General features: G+C 41.7%; 1 protein-coding gene across 2 annotated transcripts in view; it reads right to left on the bottom strand.

The window, feature by feature from the left end:
* Etv6 (ETS variant transcription factor 6) overlaps nt 1–21,534 on the bottom strand; it is a 221,465-nt gene that overhangs the window by 25,940 nt on the left and 173,991 nt on the right. For both annotated transcript variants that reach the window (XM_046435609.2, XM_046435610.2), the window contains exon 4: nt 10,112–10,246. In XM_046435609.2, coding sequence (XP_046291565.1) covers nt 10,112–10,246 — 135 coding nt within the window. The remainder of the gene's footprint in view (nt 1–10,111; nt 10,247–21,534) is intronic.

Genomic DNA, 21,534 nt, shown 5'->3' with positions numbered 1-21,534 from the left:
TGGGAACAATGAGGGAGGGAGACAGTGCTCTAGATAATTCAACTCAGATTTTACCTCTGACTCAGGATCCGGGCAGGAACAGGACTTGGAGGAGCTTGATTTATTTATTTCTCTGCAGACACTGTTCAAAGAGGAAGTACTTGATGGAGTTGATAACATTAATGGTTGAGAACTGGATCTGAGGGTATTTAATTCCAGGCTCCTGGTGGTCTGGGTACAACCACTGTCAAGGCTTAAAGGCTTGCAACAAGACCTTCCAAGCTTTGTTTCAGTTTGCAAAGCATGCGCCCACATACAGAGTGGGCTATGACGTTCCTACCCGGCTGCCTGCTGCCTCTGTTATTATAAGTTGGCAGCAGGGTATGGAAACTTGCGAGACCAGAGCCGGCAGGCAGAGAAGCTCCGGACACAGGAAATGCGCTGCGCGGACAGTGGGTGCATTAAATCCCCCAGATGTAGGAGTCTTCTGTCTAAAACAAGAAGATTTTTTTGGTCTGGCCTTGATGTCTGGGTTTGTTCTTGGTGAGTTGCCCAGCTGGAAAAATGGGAAATGGTCCACGTTGCCCTCGATCTGAAGGTCTTGATATGGGAGGGAAATGCACAAGGAAGAGGGAGGGAAAGCCACACACGGTAGTCACTGTGGACACGGAAGGATGGAGGAAGAAAGCCCAAGGACTGGCAAGGGCTGTCATTCTGGCTAAAAGTGTTTTCCGATCCCAAACCTTTCTCTTTATAGACCTCTTTCAGACACAAATAATTCTCTTCTCACTGCCAAATAACTGGAAATAAATCAGGACTTTAATGTGGTCACTAAATAAAAATATTTGATTCCTTGTTTTCCTTTTACTTATTAGAAAAGTTTCTCTATTTGAAATTTGTCAAAATTTGACCTAATTGAATTATGTTATAGTGAATAACTAGTTAACATAAAACAAACAAACAAAAAAATATGTCATTGGTAAAAGTCCTGGGTTTTGACTGGGCAATGTACAAGGTAGAGCATAAGTTAAGCTCAAGTTTATATCTCACACACCAGGATTGCACTTCCACCTTCATGCTTTCCCTAGGCTACCAATGAAGCTCAGAGAAGGAGTGACACAGGGAGATGCTGTCCCCAGCCCAGCCAGTAACTCTCACTCACTAGCCTACTCCACTGTGTTTCACATTGTTCCAGAAGGGATCATGTCCCAGTGGTTTCATAGAAGACTAGTGGGAACAAGAATGATATAAAGAGCTAAATGAAAGCTAAAGGCTCCAGTTGAAGGCTCTTAAGTAGAATTAAAAAATTTATTTCACATGTACATTCAAGTTCTTTTACCCCCACTGTGGGTTGAATTATGGCCCTCCAAAAATCATATGTTGAAATCCTAACCCCAAGTATAATTCAGAATGTGGACTTATCTGGAAAGAGGGTTCGTGCAGATATAAGTTAGCTAAGGTCATTTTAACATCCAGTACCAATGGTGTCTCCATGAAAAGGGGACTTTGGACACAGGGATATGTACACAGGGATCATACTCTATGAAGGGGGTACAGATCTCCAAGCTAAGGAAAACCAATGATTGTCAATCATACAGAAGCTAAGAGAGCGGACTGGACCAGATCCTCCCCCTCAGCCCTCAGGAGAGACCAACCCAGCTGTACCTTGATCTTGGACTTCTGTCACCTAGTACTTTGTTATGGGCAGCCCTAGCAAACTAATAAATCCCTCTTCTTTGACTCATTTTCTCAAGACTCAACTTCTGATTGATTTGGGGACCTTCTACTGACTTTTTGCTGGCTCATTCTAACCTGTACATCTCAATAAGTTGCCAATGTCACTGAAATCCTTTGTAGGGCCTGAGAAGAAAACTGCCCTAAGTTTGGAGTGCCCGATTCATCTACGTTTATAAACAATAAACTCGTAGGTAAGCTCCTAGAATTCTGTAAGCATTTGATGAAATGGTGCTGAGGCTTAGTCTTCCTTTCTTCGGGCTGGGGGACTGCCTCCACACACACTGCCTCCCAGTGGGTCAGTGCAGACAGCATCTGCACATCTGCACTCAGAGATGGGGCTGGCTTCCAGCTCCTGGCTATAAATCGTCCTGCTCTTCACTGGCAGGATAGTTTCCTTCAATCTCAAGAAAGTAGCCGCAAGAAGTGAATAAAAAAAAAAAATCAAGGATCAGATTTCAAATGAGCCAATTAGGCCTGTGGGGGTAAACCTGTCAATCATTTATAGAGACTGAGGTCAGGGTGGCACAAAGATAAGGCCGAGAGTCTTGGAATGGGGAAGACCTCAACAGAGGTCTTCCTTCTCTGGAGATGAAATCAAACTGCCTGCAAGTTCCTTATCTCAAAGAGATCAGGTAACATTTCCCTATGTATTAAAGGAACTTTCTTGGAGACTTCCTGCCTATCTTGAGAGAGTTATTCATGCATGTAGAGATCTACTGCCCCTAAAACTTCAGGCTTAAAAGGGTAAGCAAGCCTTAGAGCTAATAGCAGCCTCCAGACCACTGGAGGAAGTTGGAGGAGGCAGGGAGGGTGAGCAGAAGACTGAAGGCTCGGATGAGACACCAATGCCCTCTGCACAATCCAGTGCTCTCCACTTTGATAAGGCAAACAAATGCTGCAGTAGGGACAAAGGTCAGAGGTAAAAGGTCATACTGCCTTAGGCCCTGAAACATAGGAAGAAGAGGCTCTTAGCCTTTATTTCCTTACCTACAGAGTAGGAATAGGAAGTCAAAATCTGGACCTGCTCTTAGCCTCTATTTCCTTATCTACAGAGTAGGAACAGGAAGTCAAGATCTGGACCTGTTCTTCTGGTGGAATTTCCCATTATCTGCTGCCAGAATCAAGAATCACAGAATGGAAGGGTTGGGTGGGGGAGAGGGGCAAAAAGGTTAATCTTGTCCTTGAATGTGAGAGGAACAGAAAGAAGATTACCAAAAAGGTTTCAAAAGGGTCATGTAGGGCTCACCAGGTGTCAGGTACTGAGTGGTAATACAAGCAGTGATTACTTCAAAACAGGCTGTGTTCTGAAAGCAAATAAGACTGGTGCTTTAAATGTATTTCCCTGTAGAAATTGTGCTATAGAAGGTGCTTAGTTAATCCACGACGGTGTTCTAAAGGAGGCAACAGGCCTTTCCTAGGCACAGGATGCACAAATCTGGTGCTTGCATAAAGTGCATGAAGTCACAAAAATGAGTGGCTAAGAAAATTGGAATTGGAAGTAAAAAACAAAAAACAATCATTGCACAACAATGTGGATATATTTAACACTACTGAAAACAGTAGTGTTTTAAAGTGTAACAGTACACTTAAAAATTAATAAAATGGTAGGGCTGGGGATGTGGCTCAAGTGGTAGCGGGCTCGCCTGGCATGCGTGCGGCCCGGGTTCGATCCTCAGCACCACAGACAAACAAAGATGTTGTGTCCGCCGAAAACTAAAAAATAAATATTAAAATTCTCTCTCTCTCTCTCTCTAAAAAAAAAATAATAAGATGGTAAATGTTTTATGTGTATTTTATCATAACTCCAAACATTTGCAGAAAAGAGCTGGGTACACATGTATAATCTCAGGAACTTGGGAGGCTGAGGTAGGACAATTACAAGTTCAAAGCCAGCCTCAGCAACTTAGTAACTTATCAGATGCCTAAGTAACTTAGTGAGACACTGTCTCAAAATAAAAAATAAAAAGGGCTGAGGATGTAGCTCAGTGGAAAATTTCCCCTGGGTTCAATCCCCAGTATTAAAAAAAAAAAAATCCAGAAAAAGAAAAGATAGAAAAAAACTAAACCTAAATACTCAATGTAAGAAATTTCAAATGACAATGAGTAATATTTATGAAGTGCTTTCTATCCAACAGGTGCCATTCCTGGGCATTTATCATATTAACTCATTTCTTTCTTACATCAACTCTATGTGATAGGTACTATTATTTTTCCTCTTTTGCAGATGGAAACTGAGACACAAGGATGTGATGTGACTTGTCCAAAGACACATAGCTAGTGAACCAGGGAGCTGGGATTTGAACCCAGGTGGTCTGGATCCAGAGCACACACAAGTACCTTACGCTCTGTAGCTCCTACATGTGTTACATGGCTACAATGCCCCAGTCAGTGACCTCGTTGACACTTGGTCATCAGCACCATTCCACAAGACTGGAGAATCAAGGTGATTTTTACAACAGCCAGTAGGAAGCTGTGGCTTGAGCAGATGAAAACTTCCTTTACTGGTGCCTTCCGAGCAGCTGTCACCAGGGCCAACTTCTAGGGAGTGCTCTGCACTGAGGCCCCAGGTCCAATGGGGAACCAAGGGCAGCACTTTCACTCACAGAAGCCAGTGAGGCACCAAAACCCACCTGTCTCACAGGCTGGGAGATTTCTATCAGGCTGAGTCCATTCATTCTAAAGGAGCTGAACTATCAGGTTCATTCTGTCCAATTTAGTATGGGTTCTTAAAATCATGAACTAAAGACATACTTTGGGATCTCAAAAGTTCCCTGCCATTATTTTGTTAGTTCCCATTTGTTGGTACCATAACAGGAGTGTTGGGACCTACCATGCTGTACTCCGGTAGGTGATCTTATCATCTTGGCATCCTTATCTCCACAATGCCTACTCATCTTTCAATCATTTTCCCTATTTTTAAGGCACTCACACAATAAAACTTTGTAAAACTATTATTTTGGTCTCTTCATTCATACTGCATGAAAACAGCATGGGAGGCAACCCTATGTCGATTTAAATCTTAGCTTTGCTACTTAATATGGGGACATATTACTTTATTGCTCTTAGTCTCTATTTCCTCATCTATAAAGTGAGGATAATAATATTACCTTTTTAATAGGGTGATTGTGACGATTAAATGATTTAAATGTTTAAGAGCTTAGAAGGGCCTGGCATATAAGAAGGACCCAATAAATGTTAGCTATTATTTTGTTATTATGAAATAGATTCACATGCCTCATCTTCTTTAATCATCTCATTAAAATTGTAAAAAATTTCCTTCCACCAATTGGGCACTTGGATTTGGTGATGGTGGCTGGGGTGAGATGGGTAACATTTCCCTCAAGATGGCAATCTCATGAAGAAAACTTCTTAGGGCCATCACAGGATGCATGTGGCCCTCCTGCCTCCCCACCTCCGCCCTCGAAATGACTGCTTTCTACCATCTGGGCCATTCCCGTGTGCTAGAGATAAGGAAAATTGAGACCCATAGTATTTCAATGTTTGAAATTTCTTAACATGCTTCAGATTTCCACGTCTACCTGGTGAAAAAAGCTGCTACCAGAGCAGAACTGCCCCCTTAAATCTGCATCCGCTGTTGCAGAGACAATCACAGCACCTCACGTGTGAATATTCTCATGTTAAAGTGATTAAAACTACCCCTCATAATAGTCTCTTAGATTGAGCAAAGGAAAGGGTGAGACTGAGAGTCTAAATGATAGGAGGGGCCCCAGAGGAGGTGACGGGAAGAGAATGTTAGACAAACAGACCTTTTATGTAAGTCTTCTCCTTACAGACTGTGTGTCTGTCCTGTCTTACAGGGCTCACTCTTACAGGTGGAGTTGGCTCATCTAGTGATTTCAGACTGATGGGAAGCATGGCCCAATGAGCTTTTAGGGAATTGCTATTCAAGTAGTCCCAATACCAAATAACCAGTGGCAACTGGTAATAAAGTCTATCTTTGAAAGTTACTTTTAGCTCTAGGGGACCTGAAAACAACCGAATTTGGACTAAGCTATCAAAAGAAGTTGTCGTAACAAATATATGTAAAATAAATATATTTTATAATCATTTGTGGCTCCAAGATTTCTAAAGATGTTGTGCCTTCTGGTTGTTGTGTGAGAAGCAGCAGCATTGTTTATTTTGTCTCCTTTCTACATAAGCACTCAGCCCCCATCTAACGCATTCTGTAGGTAAAATGAGTCATAATAGTAAAATAAGAGAAACCTGCTTAAACTGAGCTTTTCATTATGAAATGAATGGTGCCAATCTTGGTTTGGCTGCTGGGAGGGGCAATATTATTAGAAGCTCTTGATAAGGTGTGACAAATGAGAACAGAAGAGGTTTTCTACTGTTTCTGAGTAGTGTCAGGCAGGACTGTCATGGTTTTCTGAATTTCTGTTGCCCAAGACCCTGAGGGTGAAGAATCTGTGTTATTGACCTTCACACCGCTTGGACATAATGTAAGGATTTTGGAGCCATCACAGAATTAGAAACTGTTTAGTCTAACCCCATCCTACACCTGGGGAAACTGAAAGCCAGGGAAATGAGAAATGTTGGCGTCATGATTTGTTCTGGCAGAAAGGAGGATTTGAATCTGACTTCCTGACTTCTAGATCCCACCATTTAACAATTTCTCTCTCTCTCTCTCTCTCTCTCTCTCTCTCTCTCTCTCTCTCTCTCTCATTCCATTTGTCTGGGATGCTTCTGATTTATGGGCTTCATAATAATGCTCTAGGTCTTTGTCCTTGTGTCTCAGAACAGAAGAAATACTGTTGACCTAATTATATAACATCCCCTCCCTTCCCATAACTAATAAGGGAAAAGAGTAGAAATAGAGGTTTTCCTGGATGTATGTAGTAATATGATGACTGCTCTGCTCAAGGCCTGACAGAATTTCAGAACAGAGTACATTATAGAAATAACAAGTACTTACAAAGTAAAGGGTTTGAATCAGTGTGATCAACCTTTCCAGGACTGGAAGGGGAAGCTGACACAGGCTTCCTAGCTTCTGGCACTGCCATGTGACTGCTAGCAAGGAAGGTGAGATCTCAAGTAATGCCTCACAGAGGGTATCTGTGGGGGAGCTCTGCTAGATTAAATAAGACACATGTGTTTTGTGATGTAAATTCCACTGTGAAATGATCACTGTGTGAACTGGTTAAGTTGGTGGCTGGGATCAGGTAAATGGTGGGCTGGGGATTGAGTGAAGCCCCCTTTTTGCATTTCAATCTCCAGGCCTCACTGCGCCAGGCTGCTCAGCAGCTGACTTGGGCCCTCTCTGCTGGCCCCATTCTCTTCCTATCCTCTCTTTCATATTCAGGCTGAGCATCCCTAATCCAAAATCGGAAATCCAAAGTGCTCCAGGGTCTGAAAACTTTTTAATGCTGACCTGATGCCATGAGTAGAAAATTCCACACCTGACCTCACGTGACAGGTTGCAGCCAAAATGTAGGACACTGGTAAATTGTGTAAAATCAAAACTTTAAAAATATTTAAAAGATTGTATAAAACTACCTTCAGGCTATGTGTATTAGGTATATATGAAACACAGATGAATTTTCTGTTTAGACTTGTGTCCCATCCCAAGATACTCACTATGTATATTACAAAATCGGAAATTCGAAATACTTGTGGTCCTAAGCATTTTGGATAAGGCATATTCAACTTTGTGTGTGTGTGTGTGTGTGTGTGTGTTTTCAGAGCCAAGTCAATAGTAACATAAAGAGTCTTGGGTTAATATGCTTTTGCATGTATCCCTAATTATGTAAAATAAATCATTGAGGAAGTAATATTGGATGTGTCTAATTTCCCATTGCAGACTCTTTTTCAGGACCAGGTCTTTCTATATGCTAACATATGCTCACATCAATCATTTATTACCCTTCACAATTAAATACAACACTATAGATTCTCAAGACAATTCACACTGAGCTGGATGTTTTTCTTTTCGGAGAAGAAGGGAAAGAGGCTGGCGGTGGTTGGAGGTGGGGCACATGTACTGACTCTTTCACCACTGTACTTGGTCTGTCTGACATTAAGTGGTGGTGGGGGATGGCCTCTTCACATCACCTCTGTGCCTTGGACAGCTCTTCTCATTTGATACCACCTCACAGAGACCTAAGCTTCTACCTTGCTGTGTCCATCTGTACACCACATCTAAATAGACAAAGGGGCAGGGTATATGCTCTCAGATCCTGCTTCCTGTCTGTCAGCCTTAAGGACAGGTCTCTGAGAATGCATTAGGTATTTTAAGGTTGGTTCTGAAGCCGAGCCAACTGGTCTGCAGGGTAATGAAACCTTTGACCTTGGCCTCATTAGCTCCATTCTCTTACCTACTGAGCTCACCACTGAAATAACACTTGAGAGCACAGCTCATTACTACCTATGCACTGACATATCTGTATTTACTTGGTTTGAGAGTAGTTCTCGGAGTAAGACAGCTTTCTCTATTGATGAGCTCTGGCAAATGAGAACTACAAACATACCTACTTATCAGTCAAATCAGGCCAAGGAGAAAGGAGGAAAATTTATGATAAGGTGCATCCACATGCCTCCAATCATATTTGGGAATAAAATGGGGACAGAAATTCCAAATGGGATTTTTTTTTTTTTTAAATAATAAGAAAAGCGAGGGACGCCCATCACACTCTGTATCTGAAGGGGCAGACTAGGTAATGTAATTCTTGACAGTGTCAAGCTTCAGTAAACCCACCTCCTCTTTTCTAGAGTGACTGTTGGCTATTATGCAGTCCGGAAATGAACACAGCAAGAAGAGCAAAAAGAACATTAAAAACTGAATTGGGGGAGGGAGAAGCTGCTAAATTTAGCAGAGGTAAGGCCCGGGGAAGAAACAATGAGAGAAAGATGCAGGGACTGTGCCAGAAATGCTCGTTTATTATTCTCCATCATGGAAGTGAGGGGACTTGCTGTGAGATGCTGGCACAAGGAGGCCACGTGAGCCACCTGGACTCAGGCTCTCTTTGGTGAAGTGTTAAGAAAACACAAAACTTACAAAAATATTAGCCCTGCCCTTGGAGATGATCAATCAATTTAAGAAAATTCCCCAAGGGGAGTTAAGGCCCTGGAAATCTGGTCCTAAGGAAAGCACAGTGAAAAAGCACCACTGTACATTTAGGAGTGTTGCATGGTCTACCTGGCAGGAGAATATAGACACAGTGGTCCTCAGAGGTGAAACTCAGCTCTTCTGTGGAATCAGGCTGAAAGCAGCGCTTTTATACCAAATTCCTGTACCTGAACACCTGCTATCGAACTACGTCCAGGACCACAGTTCCCCCAGTGCCTTCCCATTGTCCATCAGTGCTTTTATGATTCCTGTGAATCACAACAGGAGCAGCAGCTGGGACATCAGCAAGAAGCCCTGGCACTGAGCACAGGCCAATAAACCCCCCTAAGCTTGATGAAGAAGCCCCAACCCAACACTGAGTCCACATGGTCTGGGTTTTTTCTTTCCTGTTTCATTACCTATTGTTCAAAAATCTTGATCATTTTCCCCAAGACTTTCCTTACTAGCCTGGAAATCCCAGTGCTCCACTCTCTGGTTCCAGTTTCACCTCCTTGGATAAGCTTTGCAAAGGCAAGATGTTGATCACTATTGTAGAGGGTGGTGGCTTGCAGGGGTCTATGTATTTAATTTGGTCTATTTGGAATACATATGTAGGTAGGTGTACATGTATTTTTGTGTGTGTGTGTGTCTGTGTGTATCTGCGTGTATACTATTTAAATGTGGTTAACAGGTGGACACAACAAGGTAGGAGCATAGGTCTCTGTGAGGTAGTATCAAATGAGTTGTCCAAGGCACAGAGGTGATGTGAAGAGGCCATCCCTCACCATTTCACGTTTATATACACACATATATATGTATATATATTTGAAAATTTTCATAATAAAAAGGTGGGGTGGGCACAGCACCCGAATTATCTAACTGCTGCATTTCAAGGTCTAGCCCCACTCTTAGTCATTTACTCTGCCTGGAATGTTCTCCACTTCATCATTGCTTATTTAGAACCCTGTTGGACCTTCAAGGAATCCTCCAGAGAGTCCTTCTTTATGAAGCTGACTTTGCTTCCTGTACTTGGACATAACCTCCCCTTCTATTCTATGTCTCTATGGTGTCTACTGTTATAATTGGACTTTTATTCTCATGTGTACATTTGTCTCATGGCTTCAATTAGATTGTGAGCCTCAGAGAGTCAACTCCATCACATCTTATTTATCTAGGCATTTCCCCCAGTGCCTTCCACATTGTAGGCACTCAATAAATATTTGTTGACTGAAAAATGACTTTGCATGAATAAGAACAGCTAATAAAGTTAACAATTAAACCCCAGGGGTTTGTCTAAACCTCAGGTAAGGAAAGAGCAGCCTTGTCCAGTACCTTCTTCGTGGTTCTGATGCAGTAGGACCTCTGGCTGAGTGTGGATAGAGTTTCCAGGGTGGAAGAATGGTGAGAAAAGAATCCGAGGTTTCCTCTGCTTCAGGATATGCTGAAGGAGTTCATAGAGCACATCACCTGGGAAGAAAAGAAATGGGAGAGAGACGGCATACTTATTCCACTGCTGCTGACTGGGCTGAAGCTACGTGCCTGGCACTTCGGTACGGACATGCGGTAAAAATAATGGGCATGCCAAGTGTCCTCGTGGAGCTCACAGGGACAGGACACAGCCCTTGAAACTCAAGACGTCAGAACCATGTGATTTTTTAAAAATTAAACATTTTTGATTATGAAAGCAATATATAAGAATAGTTTTTAAAAATGTGCAAAACCAGAAAGGAAACAAAACCACCTAGATTTCCATTACGAAGTCAGAGAAGCCCTGGTAATGATGTCTACCGTTATGTAGTGAGGATCTGGTTTTAGTAGTTAGAAACCACTTTTTCCCCTCTACCTTAGGTTTTGAGGATGTTCCCACATTACTGAATTGCTTTAGGAGCTGGCTAATGATAGCCTATTGGAGTAACATCCCAGACATTAGGGGGAATTTAAATTTTCCCAACTTAATTCCTATTATTTTTGTGAAAATATCCTCTTTTACATATCTCTTTGTTTGTACTTCAGATTATTCAAAGAATTACAAAGTCATTATGTATGAACATATTTTATGTTCCAATGACAACTCAGATTCTTTACAGAAACCTTCCCAACAGAGACAAATATGCCTTTCTAACTGACTCCAACCCTGGGCAGGAAGAGAATAAAAATGAACAAAATTCACAAGTCCGGTCAGAGGTGCTAACTATTGACAATGCTCTATAAGGAACTGGCACAGTCTGGGATGCTTCCCTCCTTTAAAAATACATATAGGCATTATGCCAAGGTTCTACAAGCTCTAGAGAATTATCTTAAGATGTCAGCCGCTGGCAGAAGATGGTGGGGGCTGGTTTGAGCGGAGGCCCCTCTGTTCTGATATAGTTGGTATTTGAAGTGTCCACTGAATAGTTAATTAGCAAAGTAACTGTCATGGTCTGGTCTACCCCTTTGGCTTAAATCCAAGTTCAAAATGCAGGTGGGTGCTTCAAAACCTTATAAGGATGGGTGATTAATCTTTAAAATGCTGTCCCCCCTACGCCCTTCCCTACACAGAGATATGCAGTCAACAATTGTACCAAACAATGGGCCTTTGTTTCTAATTTTAGCCATTTTTTTAACAGATACTTTAATTAACAACTTTAACTGCATATTCTGGGCTATAGATATTGCTATATTATTTTTTTCCTCCAAATTTAGCATGTATCTGAATTCCATATTAATTTCTTTCTTTCTGCAAATCTCCACTCCACTGTTTGTACCACATGAAGTTCCATGGCTACCTGATCCCAAGAAATTCCTGGGAGAACCTTTTGACCTTGTTTTTAAAAACTTTGTTCTTTCCTCCACCCTTGAATTTTGGTTGTTAATAGTGTAACTTACTGCCACTACTTACTATTTGGATTAAGAAAAGGCTTCAAAGAGATGAAGATGCCCCGTCTCTTGGGTGTTTCATTAAAAGGAAACAGGCAGGAAAATGCAAAGGTATTCTGACCACACTTTTGGAAATGTCATGGATGAGGGAGGACCTGGCACACGTGGCCATGTTTGAGAGCTGGGAAGGGCTTTGGCACTCATGGACTCCAAATCTAGTAGTCATGGTGATGGCTCTGATGAGATGGGGATGCGCAGCCCAAAATACAGTCCTATTTTAATGATTCGTATTTTAATCTCATATAAAAATAAGTCCCTAATCAACACTTGGGTGGTTTTTTTTTTTTTTTTTTTTTTGGTTTAGTGTAATGTCTTCCTGAACTTTTCCTAATTTACATGGCCTCACACTTGCTGGGTTTGATCCTGTGGGTTTGATCAATGTTTTATTTCAGTAGTTGCAAACAGAAAATGAAAACATTAAAAAATGTGTTCCTGATGATTACTATTACTAAAAAAAAATGGTCTGTAATTAGTGTATCCATTTTGGAAGGGGAGGCCAGGAAATATAAATTTAGTGTCTGTGAGGGTGTTGGAGGCTGTTCTTGCAGCAAGGCAGCTGAGGTGCAGTGAGGGGCACAGACTGCGGAGGCAGCCGCCTGGGCATCAGGTCACCTTGAGCAAGTCCCAGGGCTTCTCTGCAGAATGAAATTGTAGCACCTATCTCAGATGCTGGCTGTGAGGGTTACATGAGGGAAATGTCTAGAAGTACCTGGAGCAGGGTTAATGTATATTTACCCTCAGGTCTTCCTTGGAGGCTGGCTCTGGGTTGGAGAAGCTCCCTGGTGGGGACCAGAACAGGGGCTGGAGGGGAGGAAGTCACTCTCCTCTGTTCATAAAGGAAGTGAGGCAAGAGAACAGAATGGTTTGGTCTATGCTCTGAAGCTTAGCTGACTGATACTTCTTTAGGCAAGTCTCTTAACCTTTCCAATCCTCAGTTTCCTCATCTAGAAAATGGTAATCAGCATCCACTCTGCAGGATTTTTGGCAGGGTTCCATGGAGTGACGTAGTCAATAACAATAAGCTCAATGCAGCATCAGGCAAAAAGTAAGCGCTCCTAGCTATGGCTGTCACCACCACCATCACTCACTCTACATTATTGTTATTAATATTCGTATTCAAGGGGCTTAGATCAGCTTTGTAGACCCCTAAAGATGTCTCACATGGAAAACATTAGAGGAGGATCTGGGTCATGGCTGTGGGCTCCCAGGACCCTGCAGCCTGCTTTGCAGGGTCATGCCCACAGTGACACTGACATGTGCTCTGCCTCACACTCTCCCAGGCCTGCTGGCTGGTTGGCTTTGGACTCTCATCCTGGAGCTGGCCAAGAATGCCAGACAGTGAAGCTTCTCCCTGAACATGTAGGAGAAAGCAGGAGGAGGTTGAGCCAAGCAGGACTCTTGCCAGTTTCATACCTAAACTGTGAGCCTATTTTGACTACTGCTAAGATAACAGTCATAAATGCCATCTATTGGGGGTGGCTATCAAGTGAGCATGGACCCAAGTCCCAGGTGGTTGGCCAGAAAAAAATTTAATTTTAAGACTCTAGAGTGTGACCATGACTAGACCAATCCATTCAAAGACACCTTTTCTCAGTAATCAGGATCTTGGTCAGGGAATGTGACTGGATTAGCATAAACATATCACTACCATGGGGGTGTGGAGCAGATGAGCTGTGTAAGAACCATGTGTGTGACTGGTGGTGTGTACCTGTAATGACATGGCATCTTAGGCCTAGAGAGGATTTTAGTGGTTTCTTACATTGACTCAAACTTCTGTTTGGTATGAGTCCCCAGTTACTCTTCCCCTGCCAAGAAGTAGCCTTGGACGAGTATGTCCTGTGATGGGCAGCTGGCCATGGCATAAGCAAACCATATTTGGATGGCTATAGTTGGTAGAAAATTCTGTTGAGTTGGAATCTGGCCATCCCTGTACCTAAGTTCTTAGTCTTGGCTTCTGGAGAACACAAATCATGTGTTTTATCTATAACAGGTTTCTAAATGAAGATGCCCTTCCAACTTTCTCCTGTCCACTGCCCCTTAGCTCTTCCAACACCCAGCCTGTTCTACCAATACACTCTTCAAATCCTCATATACACAGGAGGTCACATCTAAGAAGTATATGAACAAAAAGGCTCTCTGGTATATAGAAGATAATTTTTAAAAGTTATATTCACTAGCCTACTGAAAACAAAGAGCATGAGCCATAGTCTTATATATCTAACTTAGCAAATGACCACTGGCTTAAAGTCAAGTGGCATTTAAAAAAATTCTTTGTGCCTTTGGTTCTTGTAAAATCTTCTCCATCATCCCAGAAAAGATGTAACTATACTAACTAATGCTTTATTGCACTAAGCAATAGAATCCAGGGCTGTAGGTCAAAGGACAATAGCTTTTTATTTGTCCCTCCAAATATCTTTGTGCATACATACATAGTTCATGTACTCATGTGACATGTAGAGGGGGATTTGTCATGAAGTTAGCAAGTTTCGGGGCACTTCACTTGCATAAATCTCTGCAAAGGGTCCTAGACGTATTTGTATCCCCCAAATTATAAGCTTCAGGTCCTAAAATATAGATATTCTTGTGGGTGCCCGCACAAATAGACATAATACACATACCATGTTGACATGTGTATCTTGACGTGACAAGCCAGGATGTACTTTGAGAATCCTAGACTCTATTATTTTATTGAAATTTGTTTCAAATGGATAGTAGATAAAGTGAACAATACCACAATAAGTTGTCTTATCAACCTTACCACTGTCTGGAGACCAAGAACGTACAGATGCTACTGAGAAGGGGGTGTTAAAATTCATTTAAGTTATTTTTACTTTTAGAGGAAAATACTGGGGCTCTGAAGTGAGGTAGTCCCAAGTTTGAGTCCTGGTTCCTCTGTTGTCAGTTGCATGCCCTTAGGCAAGTTATATTCCTCTTTGAACCTCAGCTGAAGGCTTAGTTCAGTATTTTGTGTAAAATGAGAACAATGCCATGGACTTGGCTCGGTACCTAACATGATGGATGCTCAGTAGATGGTATCCCTTGGAAGTATAATTGTTAACAGACAAATCTCAAATACTCCCTTTGCTTCAGTGTTTTTGTACTGAAAGCACATGCATAAGTTTCACAAAGTCATTTTCATATGAATGGCATTTTTTTTGGTCCCAGTTGACTAAATGCCGATTCATATAGGCATTTCTAGTTACAGTCATCACTTTCCATGGTTCCCCTCATTCACAGTCATCTCATCAAATCTCTTCTTTGGGTTTTTTCTTTTAGTTTTTAAGCAGTCGCAAGCCCCCCTCCTCTCTTTTGTCCTCATCCCCTCCAGGTCTTGCTCTCTTTCTCTTGCCCCTCCGTAGTCAAACTTCCTGGACAGGCTACCAACTGTTGCTCTCTCCACTTACTTCTATTCTGGTTTCCCCTTTAACCCTTCCTCCAAAAGGGTCCTCCTGAAATTATCCCTCTGCTATCAAAGTGGTTGGTCCTGGGGAACCTTCTGGCTTCTCTGCAACCTTCATCACCAGGAATCACCACCTCTTTTTAAAAACATTCTTAGGCTACACAGAGTCCTACTGCTGGCTTTCTTCCCTCACCTCTGCTCTTCTTCCATCTCCAATTCTTCACTATTAAGGTTCCCCGGGGCTCTCACTGACCTTTTTTCTTGGCCAATCTTGTCTGTTCCCATGGCTTCAACCAGCCTATGCTAAATTTGCTCCTGCAGGCATGTCTTCTGAATTACAGGACCACATTCATTTAACTCTGGGTACTTCCCCTTGGATGTCACACAGGCTCCACACAGTTCATGTACCAGACATAAAAATCTTTACAAACCTGAGGGAGTTCCCTAGTTCCGTAAATGCTCCATTAGTTCATCAGGCCAGAAACCTGGGAGTAATTCTTAACTCTTCTCTCCCTTTCATCTAACATCCAGTCATCAATACCTATAGACAGCCTTCTAAATATTCCTGGAGTCACTCTTTTCTCTCTGTTGGAGTACCTTAGTTCAAGTCACTGTCATTGTTCCTCCTGTTTAAACAGACTGGCCCACCTCCACCTCTGTACCTTGCCATGCCACTCCTCGGCTTAAAATCTTGTAACGCTTTGCAAGCCCTGCACGATCTACTGAAGAAATAATGAGTGACTAGGTGAATGGTAGTAAAGTTGCAGTGTATTCCATTCTGTTTACCCTCCCTGAGTTTGCTTGGCTGGTCCTACACTGGGGGTGGCTGGGGAATTTCCAGTTTTACTGTTATAAATAGAATTGCTAAGGGCATCATTTTATTTTTGCCCACTTCTGGATGATTTCCTTGGGATATTTTCTTAGACACAGAATTATCAGTGAAAGGGTATGATTAATTTTAAAGTTCTCATTATCACTGCTTGTTCTCAGAAGGCTTGGGCCAATGTTCAGCGTCATCTGCAATGCTTCCGAGAGCCTCCCCCTTGCGGTTCCACAACTTTTAATTTCTCAGTTTTAGTAGGTTTAAAGAAGAATCTTTCAACATTGCTAAAAATTTGCATTTTCAGGTGATGATCTATTATGTATATAAACTCCTAGGAAGAATATTTGAAGTAACACATTCTTAAATTTGCAAACAGTTCTCCCTTCTCTTTCATTTTTATTCAGAGAGTTTTGGTTTCCTTCTGACCAATTCTTAAAAGAGGCATGCCTGGTGTGGGAGGGATATTTTTCAGATGTGTCAGAAAGTTCTCTCTGCTGGGTCTTTCCTGCCTATGATGGGCTCAGGATGAAGTCCCCTGTATCTCATCACAAATTCAACAGAAAGAACACCCATGCAGTCACAGGCCGAGGGGGATCCCATAGGTGGCCAAAACATGACCATTCCTGTAATGGAACTGCTTGGCTTTTTGACTCTGCTTGATCCTAGTTTCTAAGCATTCCATTCAACACATTTTTGTAGGTTAATTGAATTACAAACTTTTTATTCAATATGGAATGCCTTCTGTGAACATAAAAATAAGCTAGTTTTTTTACTTAGGAACAAATATTTGAAATTTAGCTTTAGAGGTATGTCTTTGACACAGGGATCCTGATGAGAAGAAGGGGGAGGGCAGTTAGAAAACAAATATAATAAGAAAATTACCTTGAGCCGGATATAGAATATAAGGTAAGATAAATAATGAGCTATTGAGAAAACAGAAATATTGTGAAATAATTATGTGCTTTATTAAAGGAAGTGCCGAATGGTCTTTTTTATCTGGTCTCAAGACATCACTATGTAACAGAAGGATCAGTTACTGTCACCATTTCACAAGTGGGACAAGTGAAGGACTAACAAATTAAATGACTTTCCCGTAAGTGACTTCTCTAAGCATTTCTCTGATGTGTCATGCTTTTTTTTTTTTTTTTGCTGTATGTTCAAAGACACAGTATGAGAAGGAAGAGCTGACTCTGGGTGTCTTCACTCAAGGAGCAAGGAGCACTTGGGCAGCTCCCACATTTCTGGGTGATAATTCCCCTTCTGTGATCTGGATCCATGGATTCTCTGACTTAATTCTAAAGCAGCCTGAAGACACAGCCATTTAATTCAGCAAACTACTTGTCACTACTTAACTGAAATTTAGGCAAATTGGTCCAAGGAACTATCTGTACATGACTAGTATTTTCAGATTAACTTTGAAATGGGATTTTACTATATTTATGAATACAAGCAAAACATATTTCCAAAGACAAAGGTTCTGGTGGATTGACAAGGGTAGAAATAATTTGCAGAATCACCCTCTGGAATACTAAAAGACTGTGAATTTTAGTACACTAAAATTCCCAATGTGTTTTGGAATCTCCAATAAATTTTTTAATTGAATTGAAGGAATTTTGAAAATATGGTTCTCCCCCCCCCCTTTTGTTTTAGCACTGAATGAGGGTACAACATGAATTAAATTGATACTAACTTAGGGTTTTTGTTCTCATAAAATAAAGGGTGTATAAATCCATTCCACCTGAATGCCCTGCAATGGATAACTCCAAATAAGAGTAAATATGAATGATATCTTGTCTGTTCCCTCTCACTAGTGTATTTTCTCAGAGTCCAAAAGCAGTCCTATAACCAAATATCTCTCTGAGTTCAAATCGCCCCACAACCATTTAATTGTGGTAACTACCTAGTAACCCAGGGAAAAATTATTCTGTTTGGGCGATGCTTTCATAAAATTAGGATCCTTTCACACTTATTCTTTAACTTTGCAAGTGTCATAAGCTTGTTATCTTGTTATACCTTCTGGCCGGGAGACTATTCCAAAAAAAAAAAAGACCCCATTTGTCTTCAACTGTGATACTCTCTGTTTAGAGACCATCTAGCTATTTAAAGCACAGCCCAAGTGCTCCTTGCTTTATTGTAGGGGTGGGAAAGGACGACTCTCCTCCTAACATGAATAAATATGATTTGATGATTTGTTAAGCTAACCAAAGAATACAGCACACAGCATTTGGAGAAGCTTTTGTATTTGAGCTTAAGGTAAATTCATATTTCAGGCAATTATAATGTATGGAGTCAGCTCTCTTCTCTACAGTGTAGATGAATTAGGAGAGCCCAGCTTTGGGAAAGACCAGATGTGGAAAACATGGCTGGGTGGAAGATATGGTCCTCTTTTTATGTAATGGGGCCACCAGGTACTTTGGTTTTATTCCAATAGTGAGAAGAAACTCCCAACTCTGCTTAAGTAGCAAAAAACATTCAAAGATAGGAAAAAAAAACCCAACAACTGTGTAAAGTCTACATTTTACAAGTTGGTTGGGTGGAGGGAGACTGCCTGTAGGGTAGGGTGGTCCTACTGTTCACTAAAGCTTCACACTGTTTCAGTGTTGAAGTTGGGCCAAACTGTTAGTGGTTGAAGGGAGCTTAGGACATACATGGTGAAAACCTCATTTTACAGATGAAGAAACTAAAGTAAGTGATGTGATTTGTGACAAGCCAGGTGGAGAAGCCACTAAACTGCTAACGCAGAAAGCCCACATCAGAAGAAACAATGGCAAATGTTCCTTCTGAGAAAGAAAAAAAAGATTTTCTATCCAAACCATGTCTCTGCCTGAGGAGAACACTTGTGCCCACATCATACCTCATCTGGCTAGCCGGGGTTGCTGGTCACTTCACAAGATGGCTCTTTTATGTGTGTCTTTGTTCTGTCCTTCAGAGCCTGGGATGATACTCCTCTGTAATCTGATAAGCTTTCTTGCAGCCCTTACTAGCAGGTGTCACTTTGCAATTCTGCCCATGGTTTTCTGGCTGATACTATAATTATATTAGCCACAATATAAATAAATTCACCTGTATCCCAGCTCACAACAATCCACCTACTGGGGACAATACTCCTATCTATTATCCCCAGCTCTGGCTTTGTTCTTCGTTCACAGGACACATCTTCTTTACTCTTTTCTGCCTGCTCCCAAATGAACTCTTTCCACAACTTCCAAATCAGCTCCCCACCATAGCTGACCATGTTGTGTCTGAAGCACTACTGGTTGCTGCGTCTCACCAATCCCAGTCTGGACTTCACTGTCTTGCATTAAATTTATAGCAACAGCACTTTCTCTAGCTTTCCTCCTTGTAGTGACCATGACCCAGTAGATCTACCCTCTGCACTGATGGTAAGTGTCTGTCCTAAAGGAAGACCTCCAATCAGGTCATTCTCTTGACCAAAACTTTCCAGAGGTCACCCATCATCTGCAGAATGAGATCCAATCTTCTTCACCTGGGCTTTTAAGGCGCACTCAAGCTGGATCATCATTCCACTAGAGTGCCAACTGGATGCCATAACCTGTGCTAGGTAGTGCAGAACAAAACCCCTGTCCACACTGAACTTTTCTATTCTAGGAGATGGATATGGGGTAGAAACCAGTCATGTATATACTCTGTGTGTGCATGGGTGTGAGGGGCCATGAAGCAGAGAATACTCTGGGATAAAAGAGGAATGGCACCTAACCCAGATTGTGAGGGAATAAGATTCTAGGGACATAGGGTTGTGAGTCAAGTTAAACTTTTCAGGAAAAGTCACACAACTTGAAACGTGAGAAGGGAATCAAACAAGTGAGAGGAGGGATGATGAGTGATAGTGCACAGTTTCAAATGGAGGATGTAGCATGTACCACCTTATCTTTGAACTCTTCTTCCTGCAAAATTGCCCATACCACCTCCTCCTCAACATCCTTCCTTATTTCCCTCTTGTTAACCTTTCCAAGTTTTCAAAGTTCATCTCCATTGCCATACCCTTGAGCTTCATTTAATAATCTAGCTGGACCTCCATACCACTGTTGCAGAGTTGCTCAGTAAGCACTCACGGAGGGAATTTCTACTGCCACCACCTATCTGTGGTCTGTAGTACCTTGTGTCTGGTTTAGGGCGCTGGCCTTAGCTGGCCTTCTTGTCTCCTGCCTCTTCTATGTATTAAGTGGACTTCTTCTTCCTCTTTTTTAACCATCACTCAAATCTATGAGATGAATCCCCTCCAATTACCTCTGCTTACTCAATTCCACCTACCTTTCATGTTCTAGACCAACTCCATTTCTTCTCTCATGTGACCCATCCCTATCTGCTCTCTCCCTTTTCCAGCTGTCTTTGGTCTTTAGGGTCAATGCAATTCTGCCTCTCTAACTGGACACTAACTTCCTTGGGAGCAGGGCCATCTTCCACATGGCTCACCCCAGCAAAGACTTGACAGAGTGGCAAGGAGCCACTGACTGGTTTCACATATCTTTATTCATAGCTTTGAGCAGAGAGAACCAAGAAAACTGAGAGGTCACTGGGGAGAAAAACAGACCCACAATAAAGATGAGCATGTGAGCTACGATGCAGGGGAAATTTATAGGGTCTTGGGAGGAAGGCTTGCCCAGGGTCAAATCCAGTCAGACACACCACTGCATTTTTCTTTTTTTTTTTTTTTGCATTTGTTTTACGCAAGCGGCTTCACTGGAACACTAAAGAGTTAGGGGTTTTTGCCTTCAAATATATAACTTTGCCTCTTTGAGCATGACACTACTGAGTTTCCACTGGAACAGAAAAGGGAAGTATTTTGCAACAAACTCAAAGGAACTACTTAGGATAGTTTTAGTTACATATATGGTTGTTTTATAGTTTTCTTGTTCTGAGATCACCCTCCAAAAATCAATGATTTGAGACAAAATGTTCCTAGTATGTTTGAGTCCCTGATTAAACTTTAAAAATTACCTGTTTCAGAGATATAAACTTTCAAGTTTCAATAACATCTATACTTGGGGAAACTTCCTCTTTAGCATTTCTTCATACAAACGGTCTGCAGCAATTGGGAAAAGGAGGAGATGGTATTCTACTTTAAAGCTTTATCTCACCCCACCAAAATGGGAGATGTTTCCTGACGACAGTTAGTTTATTAATTTCTGGCAGGCCTCCAGGGTTAAATAGGATTGAATTTACTTAGAGGCTATGCCACAGCCTCATGCAGGATCTTTGCCCTTTGCCAAAGAATAAGGCAAGTCACATGGAAGTCGGGTCTGTAAGGAAACTCAAAAGGATGAGGACCTTCTGTGCTTCATAACTGACCCCTCAAGAGAATAAACCCGAGATGAAAGTTCCCCTTTGTTATATGCAGTTTCAAGACAACTATCTTTTCCATATCCATAAAGTGGGGAAAATAAAGTTGAGAAGCAAATCTGAAGTCTTACATTAGCAACATATTTTGCAGGTGCAAATGCTTGTTATTCAATTAAACCTTCTAATGTCATTCTAGGAGTTCATATTGTGACAAATCTTCCTAGTTAGATAGTCTCTAGGAAACTCTACTTTTATTTTTCAGGATTTCTACAAGTCTTACTTCAAAAAACGTGCGGACTCCACGGTAAATCACTC

The sequence above is a fragment of the Marmota monax genome, unplaced genomic scaffold (assembly GCF_021218885.2).
Source record: "Marmota monax isolate L192 unplaced genomic scaffold, Marmota_monax_Labrador192_F-V1.1 WCK01_AAM20220418_F8-fsc00012, whole genome shotgun sequence".
NCBI lineage: Eukaryota > Metazoa > Chordata > Mammalia > Rodentia > Sciuridae > Marmota > Marmota monax.
Note: the sequence above shows the minus strand (reverse complement) of the source record. Positions and strands in the feature narration are given on the sequence as shown.